The 21,262-nt window shown below is 38.4% G+C and overlaps 1 protein-coding gene across 5 annotated transcripts in view; it reads left to right on the forward strand.

The window, feature by feature from the left end:
- TRAK2 (trafficking kinesin protein 2) overlaps window positions 1–21,262 on the forward strand; it is a 69,116-nt gene that overhangs the window by 38,451 nt on the left and 9,403 nt on the right. For all 5 annotated transcript variants that reach the window (XM_057503694.1, XM_057503696.1, XM_057503695.1 and 2 more), the window contains 10 exons: window positions 9,213–9,289; window positions 10,766–10,882; window positions 11,890–12,099; window positions 12,740–12,818; window positions 14,267–14,397; window positions 14,796–14,870; window positions 15,987–16,124; window positions 18,458–18,537; window positions 18,843–19,046; window positions 20,430–20,725. In XM_057503694.1, the coding sequence (XP_057359677.1) occupies window positions 9,239–9,289; window positions 10,766–10,882; window positions 11,890–12,099; window positions 12,740–12,818; window positions 14,267–14,397; window positions 14,796–14,870; window positions 15,987–16,124; window positions 18,458–18,537; window positions 18,843–19,046; window positions 20,430–20,725 (1,381 nt within the window). In that variant the 5' untranslated portion in view covers window positions 9,213–9,238. The remainder of the gene's footprint in view (window positions 1–9,212; window positions 9,290–10,765; window positions 10,883–11,889; window positions 12,100–12,739; window positions 12,819–14,266; window positions 14,398–14,795; window positions 14,871–15,986; window positions 16,125–18,457; window positions 18,538–18,842; window positions 19,047–20,429; window positions 20,726–21,262) is intronic.

Below are 21,262 nucleotides of genomic sequence, written 5' to 3' on the forward strand. Positions count from 1 at the left end.
GATCAACCTTAATCCCTACCCAGAGATAACCACTATCAACATTTTAATCTATGTCCTTCCAGCCTGTCTTGTATATATAGATATACTCACACTTTTAAAACAAAATTGGGATCTATGTTATTTTATGACCAGATGGATAGTCTAGTATCATCACATAAAGGCCTTTTGATCTTAGTGGGACTGTGGTAGAAATAGCAGCATAGTGCAGTCCATTGATGAGAATGGGCAAACCCAAGTTTTTTCTAATGACCTTGTGGGATGGGAATTGTTATCACCTTATTATCCTGTCTTTGACACTAATAGTTTCCTTTGTTGTCTTGGATTTGTTACATAATTTCTCTCAGTTGATTTGCCTCAAGCAAGAAGATGAGATCATTAACTAGGTAACTTCTTAGCTTAAGCTTTAAATTCTCAGGCTATGACAGATGGTAAGCATTTATAGGAAAGATATTTTAGTTTCTTCTTACTAAAACATCTTTTATTCTAAATGTTTTTGTATTCTCTCTTCCCCTTTCATCATGGGTGACTTGCAGCTTACAGCTGTTTAGTACATCCTTAACCTACTAGTTTAACTTTTATCTTCAACTCTGGTCAGTAATAAGCCATGCGTGTCATGTATTTTTCAAAGTAGTTGTATAAAAACTCTTCAACTGGGGAGGATCACAGGAAGATGGCAGCATGAGTAGTTCAGTGGAAATCTCCTCCCAAAAACATATATATTTATGAAAATACAATAAATACAACTATTCTTTAAAGAGACACCAGTGGATACAGTACAGCAGCCAGGATACATCTACATCTGCGAGAACTCAACATCACATGAAGGGGTTAAGATACAAGCGGCGGCCCAGCGGGACCCGAATGCCCCCCCATCCCAGAACCTGGCTGGAAGAAAGGAGTCAGAACGGGGAGGGAGTGAAAGCCCAGGACTGCTAAACAACCAGCTCTAGAAATCCGCACCTGGAACGCAGACACAAGGTGCACGGGGTGCTGGATATTAGAGAAACAGAAAAGCAAAACCTGTGGGCAGGTCCCCGCAACCTGCGCCCCTGAGACAAAAGAAAAGCGACTGCTTTTTGCAAGTCTTAAAGAGACAGGGACCCCATAGCTGGATGAACTCATCCCGGCACACTTAGCCAGCAGCTGGGAATCCCGGGGAACTTTAGGCGCCCTAACCCCCTGGGCGGCAACGCAGCTCTGAAGCCCCTCACGGCACTAAGCAGCCTGCCAGTAGTTCCCCCAACTGGCATGGACCCCGACACACTGGCCCAGTAGAGGGAGAGTGGCAGCGTGTGCTGGGGGCTGCGGTGCCAGAGGGGACGGGGAGCGGCCTGTGTGCGCCGGTGGCACCAGAGGGGACCAGGAGCAGCTCATGCGAGCCCACCATGGTGGCGACCGAGCAGCCCGGGAGTGGCCTGTACGTGCCAGCAGCAGTGGTCCGAGAGGAGCCTGGGAGAGGTCCACGTGAGCCCACAGTGGCGGCAACCGAGCGGCCCACGCATGCCAGCAGCGGTGGCGCCAGACAGGCACAGGAGAGGCCCGTGCGCACCTGCAGCGGTGCCAGAGGGAGTATCCACGCTGCCAGCAGCTGACCGGAAACCCAGCCCGATGCACAGCTGCCTGGGCCAGACCCAAAGACCACTGCTGGCACACAGCTGGCTGACAGGGGCACCACTATCACGGAGGAGCACACCTGGCATGCCTGCAACTCCCTCAGGGCTCGGCACTGCTCTGACGGAGACCCCGCCCACAGCAGCTTAGGGGATTAACCCAGTGGCTGCTCCAGGAGTGTGGGTAACCGACACAGGCAGTGGAGAAGGGCAAGGCATTCAGCAACCAGGAAAGGACTTTGTTCTCCCAGCTGACACAACCGCAACCTGCCTACAGCCACCGCTATCACCATGAAAAGACAGGAAAATTTAGTCCAGTCCAAAATAGTTCAGACAACACCTGAGAGAGGATCTGCAGAGACAGACCTAATCAGTCTCCCTGAAAAAGAATTCAAAATAAAAATCATAAATATGCTGACAGAGCTGCAGAGAAATATATAAGACCTAAGGGATGACGTCCGGAAGGTGATTACAGAAATGAAACAATCTCTGGAAGGATTTATAAGCAGAATGGATAAGATGCAAGAGGCCATTGACGGGATAGAAACCAGAGAACAGGAATGCATAGAAGCTGACGCAGAGAGAGATAAAAGGATCTCCAGGAATGAAACGATATTAAGAGAACTGTGTGACCAATCCCAAAGGAACAATATCTGCATTATAGGGGTACCAGAAGAAAAAGAGAGAGAAAAAGGGATAGAAAGTGTCTTTGAAGAAATAATTGCTGAGAACTTCCCCAAACTGGGGGAGGAAATAGTTGTTCAGACTACGGAGGCACACAGAACTCCCAAGAGACGGGACCCAAAGAGTACAACACCAAGACACATAATAATTAAAATGGCAAAGATCAAGGACAAGGACAGAGTATTAAAGGTAGCCAGAGAGAGAAAAAAGGTCATCTACAAAGGAAAACCCAACAGGCTATCATCAGACTTCTCAACAGAAACCTTACAGGCCAGAAGAGAATGGCATGATATATTTAATGCAATGAAACAGAAGGGCCTTGAACCAAGGATACTGTATCAAGCACGACTGTCATTTAAATATGAAGGATGGATTAAACAATTCCCAGACAAGCAAAAGTTGAGGGAATTTACCTCCCACAAACCACCTCTACAGGGTATTTTAGAGGGACTGCTCTAGATGGGAGTACTCCTAAAAAGAGCGCAGAACAAAACACCCAACATATGAAGAATGGAGGAGGAGGAATAAGAAGGGAGAGAAATAAACAATAATCAGACTGTGTTTATAATAGCTCAATAAGTGAGTTAAGTTAGACAGTAAGGTAGTAAAGAAGCTAACCTTGAACCTTTGGTGACCACAAATCTAAAGCCTGCGATGGCAATAAGTACATATCTTTCAATAATCACCCTAAATATAAATGGACTGAATGCACCAATCAAAACACATATAGAGTCACTGAATGGATAAAAAAACAAGACCCATCTATATGCTGCTTACAAGAGACTCACCTCAAACCCAAAGACATGCACAGATTAAAAGTCAAGAGATGGAAAAAGATATTTCATGCAAACAACAGGGAAAAAAGGCAGGTGTTGCAATACTAGTATCAGACAAAATAGACTTCAAAACGAAGAAAGTAACAAGAGATAAAGAAGGACATTGCATAATGATAAAGGGCTCAGTCCAACAAGAGGATATAACCATTATAAACATATATGCACCCAATACAGGAGCACCAATATATGTGAAACAAATACTAACAGAATTAAAGGAGGAAATAGAATGCAATGCATTAATTTTGGGAGACTTTAACACACCACTCACTCCAAAGGACAGATCCACCAGACAGAAAATAAGTAAGGACACGGAGGCACTGAACAACACACTAGAACAGATGGACCTAATAGACATCTATAGAACTCTACATCCAAAAGCAACAGGATACACATTCTTCTCAAGCACACATGGAACATTCTCCAGAATAGACCACATACTAGGCCACAAAAAGAGTCTCAGTAAATTCCAAAAGATTGAAATCCTACCAACCAACTTTTCAGACCACAAAGGTATAAAACTAGAAAAAAATTGTACAAAGAAAGCAAAAAGGCTCACAAACACATGGAGGATTAACAACATGCTCCTAAATAATCAATGGACTAACGACCAAATTAGAATGGAGATCCAGCAATATATGGAAACAAATGACAACAACAACAACACAAAGCCCCAGTTTCTGTGGACGCAGCAAAAGCAGTCTTAAGAGGAAAGTATATAGCAATCCAGGCATATTTAAAGAAGGAAGAACAATCCCAAATGAATGGTCTAATGTCACAATTATCAAAATTGGAAAAAGAAGAACAAATGAGGCCTAAGGTCAGCAGAAGGAGGGACATAATAAAGATCAGAGAAGAAATAAATAAAATTGAGAAGAATAAAACAATAGAAAAAAATCAATGAAACCAAGAGCTGGTTCTTCGAGAAAATAAACAAAATAGATAAGCCTCTAGCCAGACTTATTAAGAGAAAAAGAGAGTCAACACACATCAACAGAATCAGAAACGAGAAAGGAAAAATCACGACAGACCCCCCCATACACAAGAGTAAATTCGAAATGGATCAAAGACCTGAATGTAAGTCATGAAACCATAAAACTCTTAGAAAAAAACATAGGCAAAAATCTCATGGACATAAACATGACTGACTTCATCATGAACGTATCTCCCTGGGCAAGGGAAACAAAAATAAAAATGAACAAGTTTCACTATATCAAGCTGAAAAGCTTCTGTACAGCAAAGGACACCATGTAAATGGACTGAATGCACCAATCAAAAGACACAGAGTAATAGAATGGATAAAAAAGCAAGACCCATCTCTATGCTGCTTACAAGAGACTCACCTCAAACCCAGAGTATAGGAACAAAGAAAGACTGAAGGAACAAAACAACAGCAGAGTCATAGAGCCTACGAATGGACTAACAGTTACCAAAGGGAAAGGGACTGGGGAGAGAGGGAGGGAAGAGAGGGATAAAGGTGGGGAAATAGAAAGGGGCATTACAATTAGCATGTATAATGTGGGGGGGGGCACGGGGAGGGCTGTGCAACACTGAGGGGACAAGTGGTGATTCAACAGCATCTTACTACGCTGATGGACAGTAACTGTAATGGGGTTTGGGGGGATTTGGTGAAGGAGGGACCCTAGTAAACATAATATTCTTCATGTAATTGTAGATTAATGACAACAAAATTAATTAATTAATTTTAAAAAAAGAATGGGAGCATTACGATTAGCATGTATAATGTGGAGGGGGTACGGGGCGGGCTCTTCAACACAGAGAAGACAAGTAGTGATTTTACAGCATCTTTCTATGCTGATGGACAGTGACTGAAGGGGTATGTGGGGGTGACTTGGTGAAGGGGGGAGCCTAGTAAACATAATGTTCTCCATGTAATTGTAGATTAATGATACCAAAATAAAATTTAAAAAAAAACTCTTTAACTGAGCCTTCAGGATTCCAGGTTCTTGCTTTGAATATTAATCCTGGTTTAATTGGGGTTTTTTTCCCTAGCACCACATCACAGCCCCTGGGCATCTTTTACTCAGTACTTGTGTCTCTTGGGCTCCTCCTGTCAATTAAATTAGAATCTGGAGTTGAGACCTACTGCCCTAGGTCACATTTGGTTTTGTTCACAATTGGTTAGATTTCTGTAATTAGATTAGAGCATAGATCTACTGACTTGCTATTTTCCCCCTCATTTTATTGAGTTCAGAAGTAGAGGTGACCACAGACGTTAAGTATCTGCCTTATTTTTTAATCCTTTGTTCCCGCTATGCTACCTAGTTATACTGTGAAAACTTGTAGGCCCCAAAGCCTGTTTCTCTTATCCCTGTGGTTAAATTATGCAGCCAGTTTCTCTATTTGTAAATATAAATTCTTCTGAGGTAAAAGCATTTATTTCTAGATATAATTGTTGCCGGGCAACTGTGTCTGGGAGGTCTCTCCCTGCACACCAGGTGAAAGAAAACTCAACCTGGATGGGGGAGGGTTCTTGACTGATGGAGAAAGAATTCTCAAGCAGGTTGGAAAAATGTAGGTAAATAAGGAATTTATTAGAATGAGAATGGAAATGAACATCAGTGGTCTTGCAGGCAGCTGAGAGCAGGAAAATGCAGAGGTACAGAGGGAAAGTTTGCTCAACATTTTCTTAGTATAGGGCAGATTCCCTTGCCATCTCTTAAAGCCGGGGTCACTTGGCGTTGTCCCATGTCTGCTTGAATCTGCACTGCATGGGGACTGACCACCCCAGGATTTGGGGAGCTTTGGAGCCTGAGATGGAGTGTGATTATATTCTGAGCACTTCCACAAAGAAGGGAGGTTTTCAGGCAGCTGCAGTTCTGTCCGGGTCACCCAGGCAATGGGAAACTGCAGGCCCAAATCTGAGCACTCAGCAGCCCCTCCCTACTTATCAGGGCTAACATGGAGACTTGGAAATAGAATGAAATAGCAAAGAGACAAAATGCAGTAAGCTGAACAGTGAGAAAGCTTTATTTAAAGGTACACACTTAAAGAGAGAAAAAAGTGCACGTGCCCTCAAAGAGAAGGCATGCTAAAAGGTTGGGGATTCTCTCTTTTAAGAATTTTTCAAGGGGCCAGTGGGTATAGACTTGTAAAGTGGTCTCAAAATGCTAATCTCCAGTGAGAGATATTAAGTCTCTTTTATTACCAGTCCTCCAGATAACTCTGCAAAATTAACCAAACACAAGAAATTGGTCAGTTCCTCTCCAGGATAGCAGCTTCCTCTGGGAACACATCAGTCAAGACTGCCCACCCTGCCCCCAAAGTGGATTGAGTTATTGTCTGTCTGCTAAAGAATATGTTAGGAATCTTACTTCCAAACTTACTGGTTGTTAAAATGGAATATTAGCTTTAAAATGAAATCCTTCCTGTTCTTACTGTTGGGGCAAAGTCAGTTTGGAGATGCAGGGAAGTCAAAGTACAAGGTGAGGAGAGAATTTATTCAAGTAGGAGTGCCAGGGATTGACAGAACAGAATGATAAAGGAAGTTCATTGAACTGCTACTTAGCATGGGGCACATCCCCTGCTAACTCCTTAATCACCTGGCATCCAGTGTCTGCTTGGATCTGGACGGTGTGGGAACTAAGTCCCTACCACCCCAGGATTTGGGGAAGTGGCAGAGCACTGTATGGAGTTGATGCCGGGGTTCTTGTTTGCAGAGCCGAAGAATGAGCTTCACAAACAATCAAGGTAGGAGAGCAAGGTACAGGCTTTCATTTGAGATACAGTGAAGGGACAGAGCTCCCAGCTCACGCCAGGAGAGGACAAGAGAGTCCGTAGTGGTACGTTGTCTAGGGGGGTTTATAGGCAGCTGAGGACTTTTTGAGAACATGAAAAAACTTAGGAGTGTGAACTTGTTAAGTGGTCTCTGAATATTTAGAATTAACTTAACACAAGTAACTTCCTCTGATGATTTCTCCCTGAGATACTAGCATCTTGGTCTGGGAGCATATGAAACAAGGCCACCTGCTCAGCCCCCAAGGTGGGCCGAGGTATTGTTTGCTAAAGAGTAAGTTAAGAATTTCTAACGTCTTAACTTCTTGGGTATTAAAAATGCCATCTTATCTTTAAGGTGGAATCCTTCCTGCCTTTTACTGTGTTGTTTATGCCTGGGCTTACTTGCTAAATTAGTTGCCCAGCTTGCAAAATCACTTCATCAGATCTGAAGGAGGAAAGACAGCACATAGGCTTGGGCCTTTTAGTATGCTAAAGAGAACCTTACACATGATTATAAATGGTTAGCATAATAAAACATGTGCTACTCTTCTTTATCCGGGGAACATTAACTGATTTCACTGAAGAATGGCTCTAGAGCTCAATGTTTAACAGAGTTTTAGCAGGGGGGTTTCCTTGCATGTAGTTACATTGCTCTGACTGCAGATATCTTGCCCTGCCCCCTCCAGAGACCCTCACCCTACTCTGACTACATCCACGGTCCCTGTCTCAGAGTGAGATTATATTCTGAGAACTTCCCAAATGCAAAGAAAGGAGATTTTCGGGCAGGCTAGTAAAGAGCATGATCATACAGTTGTAGTCCTGTCTGGGTCACCCAGGTGATGGGAACTTACAAGCCCAAATCAGACATCTCAGTAGCCCTTCCCTACTTGTCTGAAGTAGGACAGAGAGAATGAAGACTTGGCTTAAGTGTAGAAAACTGAATGAAATAAACAAAGTAACAAAGATGCTTACTACTGGAAGAGTGCAGAGACAAAACACAGAAGGCTGAGCAGTGAGTTTATTTAAGGCAAAGTACACACTTAAAGAAAGGGGAGTGTGGGCACCCTCAGAGGAGGCATGTTTAAAGGCTTAGGATTCTGTCTTTTAAGGCTTTCAGGAGTGGGGAAGGGTGGTGCATAGGCTTGACGTGATCTCATGATGTCCGTCTCTGGTGAGAGACACAGTCTCTCCACATTCATCATCCACAGTCAGTCCTCTAGATATTCTGTAGGATGCACTTAACACAAGGAATTTCTTAATTCTGTTCTTCTCCAAGATTGTGGGTTACCCTCAAGCGTTGGAAACATACCATTTAGGACTGCTTGCCCTGCCTTAAGATAGGGTTGGTTACTGGCTGAGTACCATAAAATATGTTAGGAATCTTACCTCCTAATTCCCTAGTTTTTAAAATGGAATCTTAGCCTGAAGATGGAGTCCCTCACGTTCTTACTATACTATTTATATCTGGGCATTTTTCATCATTGGCAGGAAAAATTAATCATGATGCTTGTCCCGTGTCCCTGCCCTACCTCAATGTAATACACTCCAAAGTCAAATGATCCTCTTTTATTACATATCATTAGCTTAAAAAGGTATTGCTTATTGTGACTGCAGAATCATTGGGATCATATTTGTCCTTCTCTTTGGAGTTAAATTATCCAAGTGCATTGATAATTGCCAAATTTATGGAGTGCAGAAACCCTGGGCATAAATTATATAAGTAATAGTATAGTATACAATTTATTTTATGGCAACAGCTCAGATATAATGAAGATTATGATAAGGGGTTTTTAATTAACCTAAAAAGGATTATGGTTCATAAGAAAACTACAAAAAGTCCAAGTCCTACACCCTTTTTGTTGGTATTAGCTTACATGATAGGTGATCATAGATGTCCAAGAAAATCACAGAATAATTCAAATTAAGTTCCTTTGTAACAGCACAACCCCTCACTAACTTGTTCCTTCAGTAACTTTTATTTAGATTGGAATATAAAACAGTTGGCAATTTAATCCATTCTCTCCGCCCTCGTTCTTTAGTGGGAGTGGGCCAAAGTTCTAATCTTACCCGGGGAGGAGGAGGGTCAGGATGTGACTGCCTGGTGATCCTTTGATGCTCTCTTAATTCATTGTTTGGTGTACATTGATGTTTATAATAATTGTTCTATTTCCTGAGTGTCTACTACATGAAACATTCCTTTTCTTTTTCACATATATTTTTATTCTCCTGAATGTTTTTTTATAAAAGCCTGGAATGCCTGGGTTTGTCATTGTCATCTTTCAATCCTTCGGAATATTTAAAACTTTCTGTTATTTCTAACTCCTGTAAACACTTATTTTTATCTTAGTTCTAGGCACAGACAGGGTGGAACAGATGACCAAAACTTACAATGATGTCGACATGGTTACACATCTCCTAGCAGAGGTAGGAATATATTTTTTCTTTCTCCAGTAGAAACAGCTAAAATTAGAAAATCATTTAGAATCTGTCAAATTTGTATATAAAAGAAAAGTGATGATGTTACCCTGGGTAAGTTTGTCTAAGGTTGTTACAACTGGGGCAACTAGCATTCCAGAGTAGAGTGGTTCCTGAAGTTCATTATTATGAAGTTGTACAGGTTGTAAATTTCTGTTTACAGAATGGTGCTGGCTGACTTCCCTATCCTAGACAAGCAGTCTTTAAAAGAAATTCTTGCTGTTCCTCACTCTGGAGCAGAGCTACCCATTTAAGTAGCAGTTCCATTGCAAATCAACACCAGCAGTTTGGAGCATCTTCCCTTTTTTACTTTCAGTTTAGGCTGTTCTTTGAGTTCACTTTGTCCATGACATTTTTAATATGTATAGAGTATCTCTTTCAATTGGCAGTCTGAGAGGTCTCTTTGTATACTTCAGTTCCAGTTGATCTTATGGAAACTGTCTTTCTCTTTGAAGTATCCTTCTCCCCTCTTCCCTCAACTCCTCAGAGTGATTTAATGTATGACACTTAACCTACACTGAAATGAGATAAGTTGGCCTTGAAAATTTGGAGATAATCCATCCACCTGTTTTCATGTGCTATGGAGAGGATAGAAGCTTAATTTTATTTGTAGTGATTCATGAAAGTGGAACCCATATTCATATATAAGGGAGTTAGATGTATATTGAGGATTTTTTCCATTCTATAGAATACATTCCTCACCACCACCATGTAAATGGGATTTCTGTGCCCTTGCTAGTACCACCATCTACTTATAAAGAGTAACCTAGCCTTGCTTGGCTTTCCTATAGGCCTCCCTGCATCATTAATTTACCACCAACTTCTTTAGACTCCCTTCTCTTTACTGTAAGCTGAACCCTGTAGCCTCAAAACTTCTGTCAGTCCATATTTTATTTCACATCATCCTTCCTGCACAGTTGACATTAGGGCTCTTGATTTTGATTTCTCCAGACCTCTGGCTCAGAATGCATATAAGCTTCGCCCTAATTGTAACTATTTTCAACATACCTACTGTATCATTACCATGCTTGGTAAACAAATACATTCAAGAAATATTCGCTGGGCTTTTACTGTGTGCCAGATCCTGTCATCATTTTTAAAGACCAGATTGATTTTCTAAATGCCCAAAGTCATAAATTTAAAGGTTGTGTTGCTGGAGCCTAATTAATAGGGTGATCGATAAATCTCACTTGATACCCAGAAATGTCTTCTTTTATTTATAACTATGGTGGTCATCCATTTGACCAGTATATACTAAATACCACCTGTGTGTATTCATTTGTGGTATCTGGGCATTCAAATGGATCTTTCTTGATGCTTTCTAGGACATTGCCTTTGAGTTTAGCAAAATTGACTGCAGAATTTCTAAACTACCATTGAATTTTGTTTGTACTCAAAGAAAAAATATATTCGTTATTTTAACAGAGGGATCGAGATCTGGAGCTAGCTGCTCGAATTGGACAAGCTCTCTTAAAGCGGAACCATGTCTTGTCTGAGCAGAATGAAGCCCTGGAGGAGCAACTGGGACAAGCCTTTGATCAAGTAAGTCTTTGATCAGGTATTTGCAGCATGAAATAATTAGATCTTGGGCATGGAGAAATTTATTTTCCTGGATGTCCCTAAAGTGATAATGCCAATGAAGTGGTAAATAACACTAGTACAGATTGACTACATTGCTGGCAACCATTGAACTAATAGAGAGATGAAGTGGTATTATATACAGGAGTGCTCATGTGACTCTACCTAATTAATATAAAAGCCTACATTCAAAACCAGTAGTACTTGTGGCACCCTACTTAAATTCTAACACTTTATCCTCACCCCTTTGTGTAGACTGTGTGTGATCTGAAATTTATTTTTAAAAATATGTCCCAGAAAGTAGATAGACAAATCAAGTATTTTATTCACAAACCTAAACAAAAGGAAAAGGAAATTTTAAAAATTATATTTATTCCATAGCAATAAATATTTTTAGTAAGAACTGCTTTAGTATTAGCTTGAATGATTACATATCAAATTTGTTACTCTTTCATTGTTTTTATTTTTATTTTATATAAAAATTAAAGTTTCACTTATATTTATAAATGCATTGTGTTTAATAATATTTGAGCCTTTACATTGAAAATATTTATTCCATAGAACTAAAGAAGTCATGTAGTTACACTGCTAAAATGTACAAGCCTTTAGGGTAAGAATTTGAAGTTGGGGGTCTATTCTCATACTTTGAAGGTTCTTAGTTTGTTTTGTTTTTACCTGTGAGTGTATCATTGTCTTACATGGAATTTTCCTCCTATATTCCTTTTTTATAGAATATGAAAATTGGCTTGTCTTTTCACCTAATCTAGGAAAGCTGTGAGTTAATGCTTTAAAATTATAGCTTAGGAAGGTTTGTTCTCTTTTTAGTACTTGTTACTTCAGTCAGTAAAATCTAGCAGCTGATTTTATGATTTTGTTTTATGGTGAGAAACAATTGCTCTATTAGAAGCTATTTACATTTCAATAATGCAGCATAAAGAATATCTTGTAAATCAAGGTTTTTTGATGTGAAGGTTAATCAACTGCAGCATGAGCTGTCCAAGAAAGATGAGTTACTTCGAATTGTCTCCATTGCTTCTGAAGAGAGTGAAACGGATTCCAGCTGTTCTACACCTCTCCGATTCAATGAGTCCTTTAGCTTATCTCAGGGTTTGCTGCAGTTGGACATGCTGCAGGAAAAGCTTAAAGAACTGGAAGAAGAAAATATGGCTCTTCGATCCAAGGTACATTCAACCTAATTCCCACTTTCCTTTGCCTTAAAGGCTATAAGATTTAGGTCCAGGTGGTACTGAGATGAAATATGGCACAACTAAGGATTTGCTATTGACATTCTAATTAGGGGGTGACAGTCAAGGCACAGGTATTTGCTTTCCATTGTTTCTTAGATCCCACTGAAAAGTGGATGGTAGCAAGCTGACAGATGAAATAGAGAAAGCCACAGCATAGAATATATATCTTGTATAGTTTACACAAATAACTAAATGATTTCAAGTGTGATAAGAACTATGTTGAAAGATTACAAGGTTTCATGGACTTGTATAATGGGAAGAAGTCAAAGTCCTACTTAAGCAAGTTACATTTTAGCTAAGACAGGTTTAGCCAAGCAGAGATGTGTGGTGGAGGGCAAGAGGTGGGGGTGGGGACATGAGGAGGCATCTGCAAAGGCCCAGAGAGAAATAAAAGGGGGACATTTGTCGTGTTCTTTTCCATATCTTAATTTCATGGTAGACAAAGCTGTATGTATGAGTTTTTTTTTCCTTTGTAAGATAAACTTTTTCTTCAAATGAGAATTATAGGACATTTTTTAGTTAATATTATAAATTCATTAGAAGATATTACCATATACTGATTTTTTTCTTGGAGGCTTGTCACATAAAGACAGAAACTGTTACCTATGAAGAGAAGGAACAACAGCTTGTCAATGATTGTGTTAAAGAACTTCGTAAGTATTAACATACTGTGTTTTGTAACCTTCGGGCAATTCTTTGGTAGGATAGCACCAACTCAGAAATTAGATCAATAGTTTCAGTAGAAGCATCTCAAGAAACAATTTAAGTAATTACTAAAAATCTTGGGCTACACTCTAAATAAAGTACCATTTGTACTTTTAAGAAATACCTTTCTTTCAAATTGCCACCATCGTTAAATATGTTAGAGTGAAACATATTTATATGTTTATAACATGTTAGAGTGAAAGAAACCAAAGCTCTTACTTTGTTGATGAGGAAATAGTCCTGTAGAGAATATTATTTGCTGAAGTCAGAAAACTGGTAAGTGGCAGAGCCCAGGCTTAAATGATAGCATAAAGCCTCACATTCAATGAATATTAACTGCCAAGCGTATGTCTACAAAGGAATATATTTTGGTTTGTTATATTGTTAACTAAAATAATTTTAGATCAGTTGGAAAAACATTGGCTTTACTAGAGGAGGATATTTAATTTCTCTATAAATATATAGCCTTTGATGCTGAAAGAGAAGATACGACAGCATGCTGTCACTTCATCTGGGCTGTGGACCTCAGAATAAGAGAGTATTAGAGAACCAGAGGAATGTAAATTGAATCGTCTCCATCAGCACTATCTTTACCCACCTTTTTACAATTTAAAAAACAGAAGGAATGACTTGCTCAGGAGTTTAGATCCCAGTCTCCTGCCTCCTTATTCCATCCTTTGATTTGGTATAGGCTTTCAGTCAATTTAAAAATAGTTTTCTAGAATACTGAGAAATAGTTTAGCCACATGTGTTTAGATGTCAAAGTTTTTATATGCAATAAAGATTTATTTCCCCAATGGAATTCTAAAGGTCCTATGTCATATACTTGCACGAATGTTGGGCTGTACAACTACTTTAGAGGTCCTACTCCATTTACTAGGTGTTCCAGAACGTCTCTCCTGCAGAGGCATCTCAGTAGCTTTTATCAGTATCTTTAACAGATTATGGCTGTTCCATTCTGGAAATGTTCCTTTATTAAATTCATTAAGTTTTATTTTCATTGCTTATGAGATTTTATTCATATCCTTGAAGAGTTCGCAAAGACACAAATGAGATTATGTCTTGGCACTTGAAACGATACATAATCCACCTATCTCTTTGTAGCTTTCTTATGCTTCATAAAGAAAAAGATTGAGGCAAAACCTTTAGCTGCTTGACGTTATAGGTCATCTCTTTTTAGTTTCGTTGCTACCTATTCAATTCCTAGCATTAGCCTCTTTCAGAAGAACTTATTTTTCTCTATTGGGTTATCTGGATTTATATTTTTAATTTATGTTAAAAATTTATTTGTGGTAGTCCAGTGCTTGTTACAAAACAGGATTTGGTCCACAGGCCATAGTTTGTCAACCCCTACTCTACATTTGTATTAATTACTAGATTTTTGTTTTGTTCTGAGGTGAAACAAATGCTCAGATGTCCAGAATGACTGAAGAATTATCTGGGAAGAGTGATGAACTGATTCGATACCAAGAAGAGATCTCCTCTCTTTTGTCTCAGATGGTAGATCTTCAGTACAAACTTAAAGAAGTAGGTTCCTTCATTCATTCAACAGATGTTTGTTAAGCACTAGCCTAGTAATATGCACTCTGTGAAGTGCTAGATACATTTAGCAAAATAAACAGTCCCTACCATTTATGGTCTTCCTGCTGTTTTCATCTGTCTGGTATGAAAGACCATGAATAACTATGTTCAAGTCACTATTTCTCTCTATAAAATGGGGTCAGAGTTTCCTCAGAAGGCTGTGGTGTGAATTACGGACTCATGCTCATTGTCCTGTAACAACCTGATGGATTTTGTATACTGCCTGCTTTATTTGGCTTTTGAAAAGTTTGCTTTTTAAGGCCTCTAGACTATACCCCTTAAGACACTCTTAACACATCTTTAAACAAAGAGTAGCTTCACATGTCTCTTTTATATGTTGTTAGCATGTAATTGAGAAGGAGGAACTGAGACTTCACCTACAAGCTTCCAAAGATGCCCAAAGACAACTAACAATGGAGGTAATGAAATCTTCCTTTATCTTGTGTGGTGTGAGAGGGGAAGAATGAATTTTTTTTATCATCTTCATGAATGAGAATGATTAAAGGTGATTACCAGATTTAAAACAACACGTTATTAAGGTAAAGTTACGAGATGAGAAGTAAAGCAGTTTAAAAATTCTGTCTCTAAAACTAGTAACATGACAACACCTTTCTTGATTAATTAAGAAAACCCTTGACTTTTATAATAAAATTCTTTAGGAATGTGACCTTTTTAGCCAGTCTACCTTTACTAACCCAGCAATTTTTAAATAAGATAATTTCTAATAGTAAGTGTTTTTGCAGATATGTAGAAGAAATAGCAAAAATCTCTTACCTCTCTATCTACATAAAAACTCTATATATTAGATATAATTTAGCAATGCTGAAGCATGCATAAGAATGACCTGGCAGAGTGAGTTTTAAGTGGAAATTCCCAGGAATCATCTTAAAAGTTTCTAATTGAAGGTCTAGAGTGAGAGCCTAGAAACTTATTTTTAATAAGCATCCCTGCCCCTGAAGATGCTGGTGATCCAGTCCACCTACCATACTTGAAGAAATTCTTGAAGTTAAAATGTTCTCTAAAAATTATGTACTCTTTTACCCTGCTTGTGTATTTAACTATAAAGAAGATTCTGAAATATGGGAGAAAAACCTACTTGTTTAGGGTGATTGAACACCCTGATATATGAATACTTTGTGGTCTTGATCTTGTCATTTACAGACTTCAGAGTGATGTTTAAATATATATGTCTAACATTATACTAAAACCTAACTTGCCCATAGCTATTATACTTCGGCTTCATCTATAAGTTTTCTTAAGGCATGAAACATTAAATATTGAATTGACAGTTTGGTAATCTAAGCTACATTTTAGAATTTTTGGAAATCATGTTTATGTGACACCCCTAATTCTGGTTGCTTGAAATATATATATACTCCCCTTGCTTAGTTTGTTTCAGAGTCCTTGTATTGAAATTATATTCATAAAGTTAGCAAGCTCTCTGGATAGAATGAACAGTTATCCCAGTGGGTTTTTTCCCCATTGTTGATTTTAGAATATAATAAAATATACTAATTAACATCCTTTTCTTTCAGCTGCATGAGTTACAAGACAGGAATGTAGAGTGTCTGGGAATGTTACATGAATCCCAAGAAGAAATAAAGGAACTTCGTAGTAGATCTGGCCCTGCTGCTCATCTCTACGTATCCCAGTCATACGGAGTTTTTTCTGGGGTAAGGAACTGAGAAAAATGTTATGTATTTAAGGAAACTTATTTAAGATTAGGTTGTCTTGAGAGTGAGTGACATGATACATGATGGCATAAGGCGATATAAGAGATAGCATGGTTTGTTTTTGTTTCTGGAAATCAGTTATTGATTTAGGCCTTTATTTGCATATCCACATCTAATTTAGTACTCTTATTTATTGTAGCCTTCCTTCTGAAGATGAACTCCCAGATTTATTATAATATATGAAATGAACTTGAAGGAAGTTATATTTGGGTCTTTGTACCATAGAGGTACTTAAGCTTGGCTCATCCTTACCCTGGCCCGCCACATGCCACTTACTCAAATAGTGCTCTGAACATCCATAACCTTCTCAATAGATGTTGAATTTGTTGGCATTTTTAACTTCAGTTAGAATGTAAACCCCATGAGCAGAAATCATGTTTATTTAATTGATCAGTAAATGGAATTTTTTTAATTAAAGAAATTAATGAAAACTTCTAAGTTTATGCCAGAAGTCGGAATGTTCATTCAAATAGTTATTTTAACTAGTTCTTAAACACTTATGTCCAATCCTGTGAAATTAAAAGACAGAAACCATAAATTATAGTAGATTTTCCAAAGACTCTAGGGGCACCATTTTTGTTTTTTAACTTTTACTTAGAAATAATTTTAAACTTCGAATAGTGTTCCAACAGTAGTACTTTGTAAAACTTTCATATATCCTTCATCTTGAGTCCTCAGTTTTCAACATTTTACTGCATTTACCATATCAGTCTCTTCTTTTTTTCCAGACCACTTAACAATTGCAGGCATGCCCTGTTACCCCTTAGTACTTGAGTGTATATTTACTAAAAGCAAGGATACTCTTCAAGACACATTCCTATAAAACCCCACTACAACCTTTAATGTCAGGAAATTGACATTGATACAACACTGTCATCTTAGCCACAGAGCCCATTAAAATTTTTCCAGTCATCCCGGCAATGTACTCTTAAGGACAATGCTGCAGTTGGTTGTTTCAATCTATGACAGTTTTGTAATGTCCCAGTTTGGGTTTGTCTTGTGTTTCCTCATGATTAGATTCAGGTAATGCATTTCTGGCAGAAATAATGTCACTTTCTTCTCAGTACATTGTATCAAGAGGCATCCATTGTCTATTTATCCCATTCCTGATATGTTAACGAACATTGCTCACTTGGTTAAAGTAATATATGCCAGTTTTTCTCACTGTAAAGCCATCAGTGTTAATAGTTAATTAAATTAGCATCATTGATTGACTTTGCAATGATGAAAATTGGCAGGTACTACCTTAATCAAGTGACCAAAGTTACTATTTTGTGGGGAGATACTTTAAGACTTTAAAATATCCTGTTCCCCATCAAACTTCTATCCACTAGTTTCAGCACCCATTAATAGATGCTACCCATTGATAACTGACTCAGTTATTACTATGATGGTTGCCAAATAGTGATTTTCTAATTCCATCATTTTTCAACATGTATTAATTGGCATTCTTTTGTAAATTAGAGTTTTCCTGTCTACTTTATCTAGTTCGTTAGTTATGTCCGTATGGACTTAATGGATTCCTATTTGTCAATTGATTATAATCCATTACTACTATGTGTCCATTGCCACTAGAATATCATTACTTCCAGACCCTCTCAGCACATAGAGCTAGGAAATACTTGTATGTCTATACATACACCCACACAAACACATCTATATGTTTCCATGCATATATATGTTTATCTGTCTATATATGTTTAAAATCACAAGACCACACCAGTATCTCCAGTTACAGTCACTTTCAGCTCAGTTCTACTGAGCACGCCACCCATGCAGCTGAATCCTCATCCCTGACCAGGGGAAGGGGAAGCTTGCTTATTTTTCATTTAATGATTTTTCTATATTACAAAACCTATACATGTTTATTATAGAAAAGTTAGGAATTATAGAGAAGCAGAAGGAAATTGTTAAATACTGTCAAATCCTGACCTCCACAGAATCATGATTAGCATCTTGGTTTATAGCCTTTCAGACCTTTTATTTTTGTGAGTCTGCATATGTATTACTTTCTGTTTATCATATTGGTTTTTTTCCAGTGCTTTCCATATAAATATATCATGTAAAAGCAGTTGTTTCTTGTTTAAAAGTTATATTTGTAGAATGTCCCCTTTTTCCCTACATTTTAGCTTATGACTATTTTCTTGTGTTTTCTTTTGTTATAACACCAGAAGTGTTGGATTCTGGAGACTTTTAATTAATTTAAGGACAGTTCATTTCCCTTAACAGACTTCTTACATAATCATTGTAGGAATCTCAATTCTTCCCCTTAGGAATCTCTGGCAGCTGAGATTGAGGGGACCATGCGTAAAAAGTTGAGTTTAGATGAGGAGTCTTCTCTCTTTAAACAAAAGTAAGTAGAGATTGCATGTGTTGTTGCTCAACCATTGGGATGGAAGTTAAAAAGAAAACAGAATCTCAGATGATGGGTATTTTATATGAGATTCAGTAGTAAATCTGCTTCCTGTTCAGTTTTTCCTCACAGTGCTTGTGTTTGTGAGAGTGCTGTCTTGTTCTGGTTTATTTTCTCATAATTTATCCTAAACTTCAGAGGGTACTCAGGGTGGCTTTACTTTTGATGAACTGTACACACGTGTCTCTTCTCTAAAGCACTCCAGTGGTAAGCAGTGGCAATAATGAACACTTCTTTTTTGACAGAGCCCAACAGAAACGGATATTTGATACTGTCAAGATTGCCAATGACACACGGGGCCGCTCTGTCCCATTCCCAGCTTTGCTACCCATTCCAGGCTCCAACCATTCAAGTGTCATCATGACAGCGAAACCTTTTGAGTCTGGTTTGCAACAGACAGAAGACAAAACACTCCCAAACCAGGGGAGCAACTCAGAGAGGGTTCCAGGGTAAGTTAACAGATTGTGGCAATAAATTCTGCACTCCTTGTGTTGATGTAGCAGATTCACATACTCAAATTCCAGCATTGTTCTATGCTGTCCCATGGAAGTTCTGGTTTTCATTCAGTAATAATGCCCTAAATGATCATTTTTAAAACAGATCATTGATTTCATAAGTTTTTGGAGTGAAAAGGCTACATTTAACTAAATATTCAAAATGGAGCTTGCATTAAACTATAAAATTCTTTACTACTTCTTTGGTGTGGCAGAGTTGGAGTCTAAATCTTCATTTCAAAGTCAAATTTGTTTGAATTTGTTTGGTCATTGGCAGTTACGCAAAGGTTCAGATGACTCTGCCTTATAATCCCATATGATCTCATAATCTCCACTGCCTTGGTACACCTTTAGGATAAATGATAGGCTTGAATACTATTGAGAAAAACTAGGTTGCTCTTAACTTCTTATTTGTTTAAACTTAGATTTTTTTTCTACTTTTCATTGACTCAGTTCGTTAAATTACATTAACTAGAAATTAAAGAGAATTACTGGAAAGTCAGCTGAAAGCTTTTGGAAGGTAGATGTTTGGCACCTGAGAAGTCTTCACTATGGGTTTTCACCTATATGGCCTGGTCTGTAGCAGGCATGTTCTACAGCCACGGTGGCTTTGTGTGTCAGTACTGCCTCACTGTACACCGTTACCTTGGAAGAAGCACTAACAAACACATCTGTGTGATCCCACATAGTAGCCAGGAGCAGCTGCAGCTCTGCTTGCTACTCTTTGTTTTGATATCAATTGCAAGATACCTCCAATTTAGAAGTGTTCAAAGTGAAAAAATGTGTATTACAGAACCATGAAAATGTAGTATTTATAAACTTGTTTTCTTATTAGTGTTCTACAGTATGCATAGAGGATTCTATGAACCAAAGCAAATTTTTTCACATTTTAATAATTTTGGAATTGTTTGTTTTGTAGCTAATAGCATGTCCTAGCATTTTTGGCTAGGCATTTTTTCTTTCTTAGTGACATGTAAAATAGTGATACCTCTTGTAATTAGTGGTATTAGATTCAGTGAAATATGAGAATATTTACATTTTGACTACCTAAACTGAATTTATAGATGTCATGTCTACAGACAGCTAATATGTCTATAGAAGAGCTAATAAACACAGTGTAATAAAGTATATTTTTGCCTATCTGAAGTCACTTGAAATAATCTGTAAAATGATATTAGTGATTTTGGTTTGTTGTTACTATTTCTGTATTCCAGATAGCTAAGAAAAAATACTGTTTTAAAAATCAGCCTCTTGCATATTCACCACTGTAGAAAGGTGAGGTATAGGTTTTGCACATGACCCTTAAAGATCTGGTCAGTGAATGGGGTTTTCTTACAGGAACAGTCAGAAGATGGACCAAGCAGTGCCCTCTGGTGAAGGTGATTTGGCTACAGCACTGCATCGCCTTAGCCTGCGGCGACAGAACTACTTAAGTGAGAAGCAGTTTTTTGCTGAAGAATGGGAGCGGAAGATACAGGGTCTGGCTGACCAGAAGGAAGGGGTTAGCGGCTGTGGCACCCCCACAGAGAGCCTTGCCTCTCTCTGCACCAACCAGTCGGAGATCCCAGACAGCGGTGCCAGTTGCCTTCGAGGTTTTATGCCTGAAAAATTACAAATTGTCAAACCCCTTGAAGGTAATTAATCAAAGGGGGCCATTTTTAAGCCATGTTGCTTACTGGCCTTTCCTTCCCTGGAATTGAGATTTGTATTTTACGAGCCTTACGTGCAGAAGAGATCTCTGTTAGCTCTAAAGCTTGCTGTTTGAGGTGACAGTGCAGTATAGTATTTTGTAGAAATGAAAGAAAAGACCTGCATTTTCCAAGTCATCAGCTGCCAGTTCTCTTCAACTGATGTTTTTTTGTTTGTTTATTATATATAAATGCAAGGGAAGAGGAATAATCTTCTTGTCCTCTGCTAGGGAATATCATTGACAGCAGTTTTCATGGTAAGACAAATGAGATATGACAGATAAATAACAATAATCTAGATGTAATACTACCTTCCTTTTCAAAAAAGAGTTCTTTACCCAAAAAGTATCATTTACTTAGAGGTATGTGTGTCTGTATTTTTCTTTTTTTCCTTTCTGTTAATTTCAGTTCAGTTTCTATTTTCTTGTAAGATAGAATGTGAATTCTTTGTTTTGTGGACTATTGAGAATCTTCAAATGATTC

Source organism: Manis pentadactyla, chromosome 6 (assembly GCF_030020395.1).
Source record: "Manis pentadactyla isolate mManPen7 chromosome 6, mManPen7.hap1, whole genome shotgun sequence".
NCBI lineage: Eukaryota > Metazoa > Chordata > Mammalia > Pholidota > Manidae > Manis > Manis pentadactyla.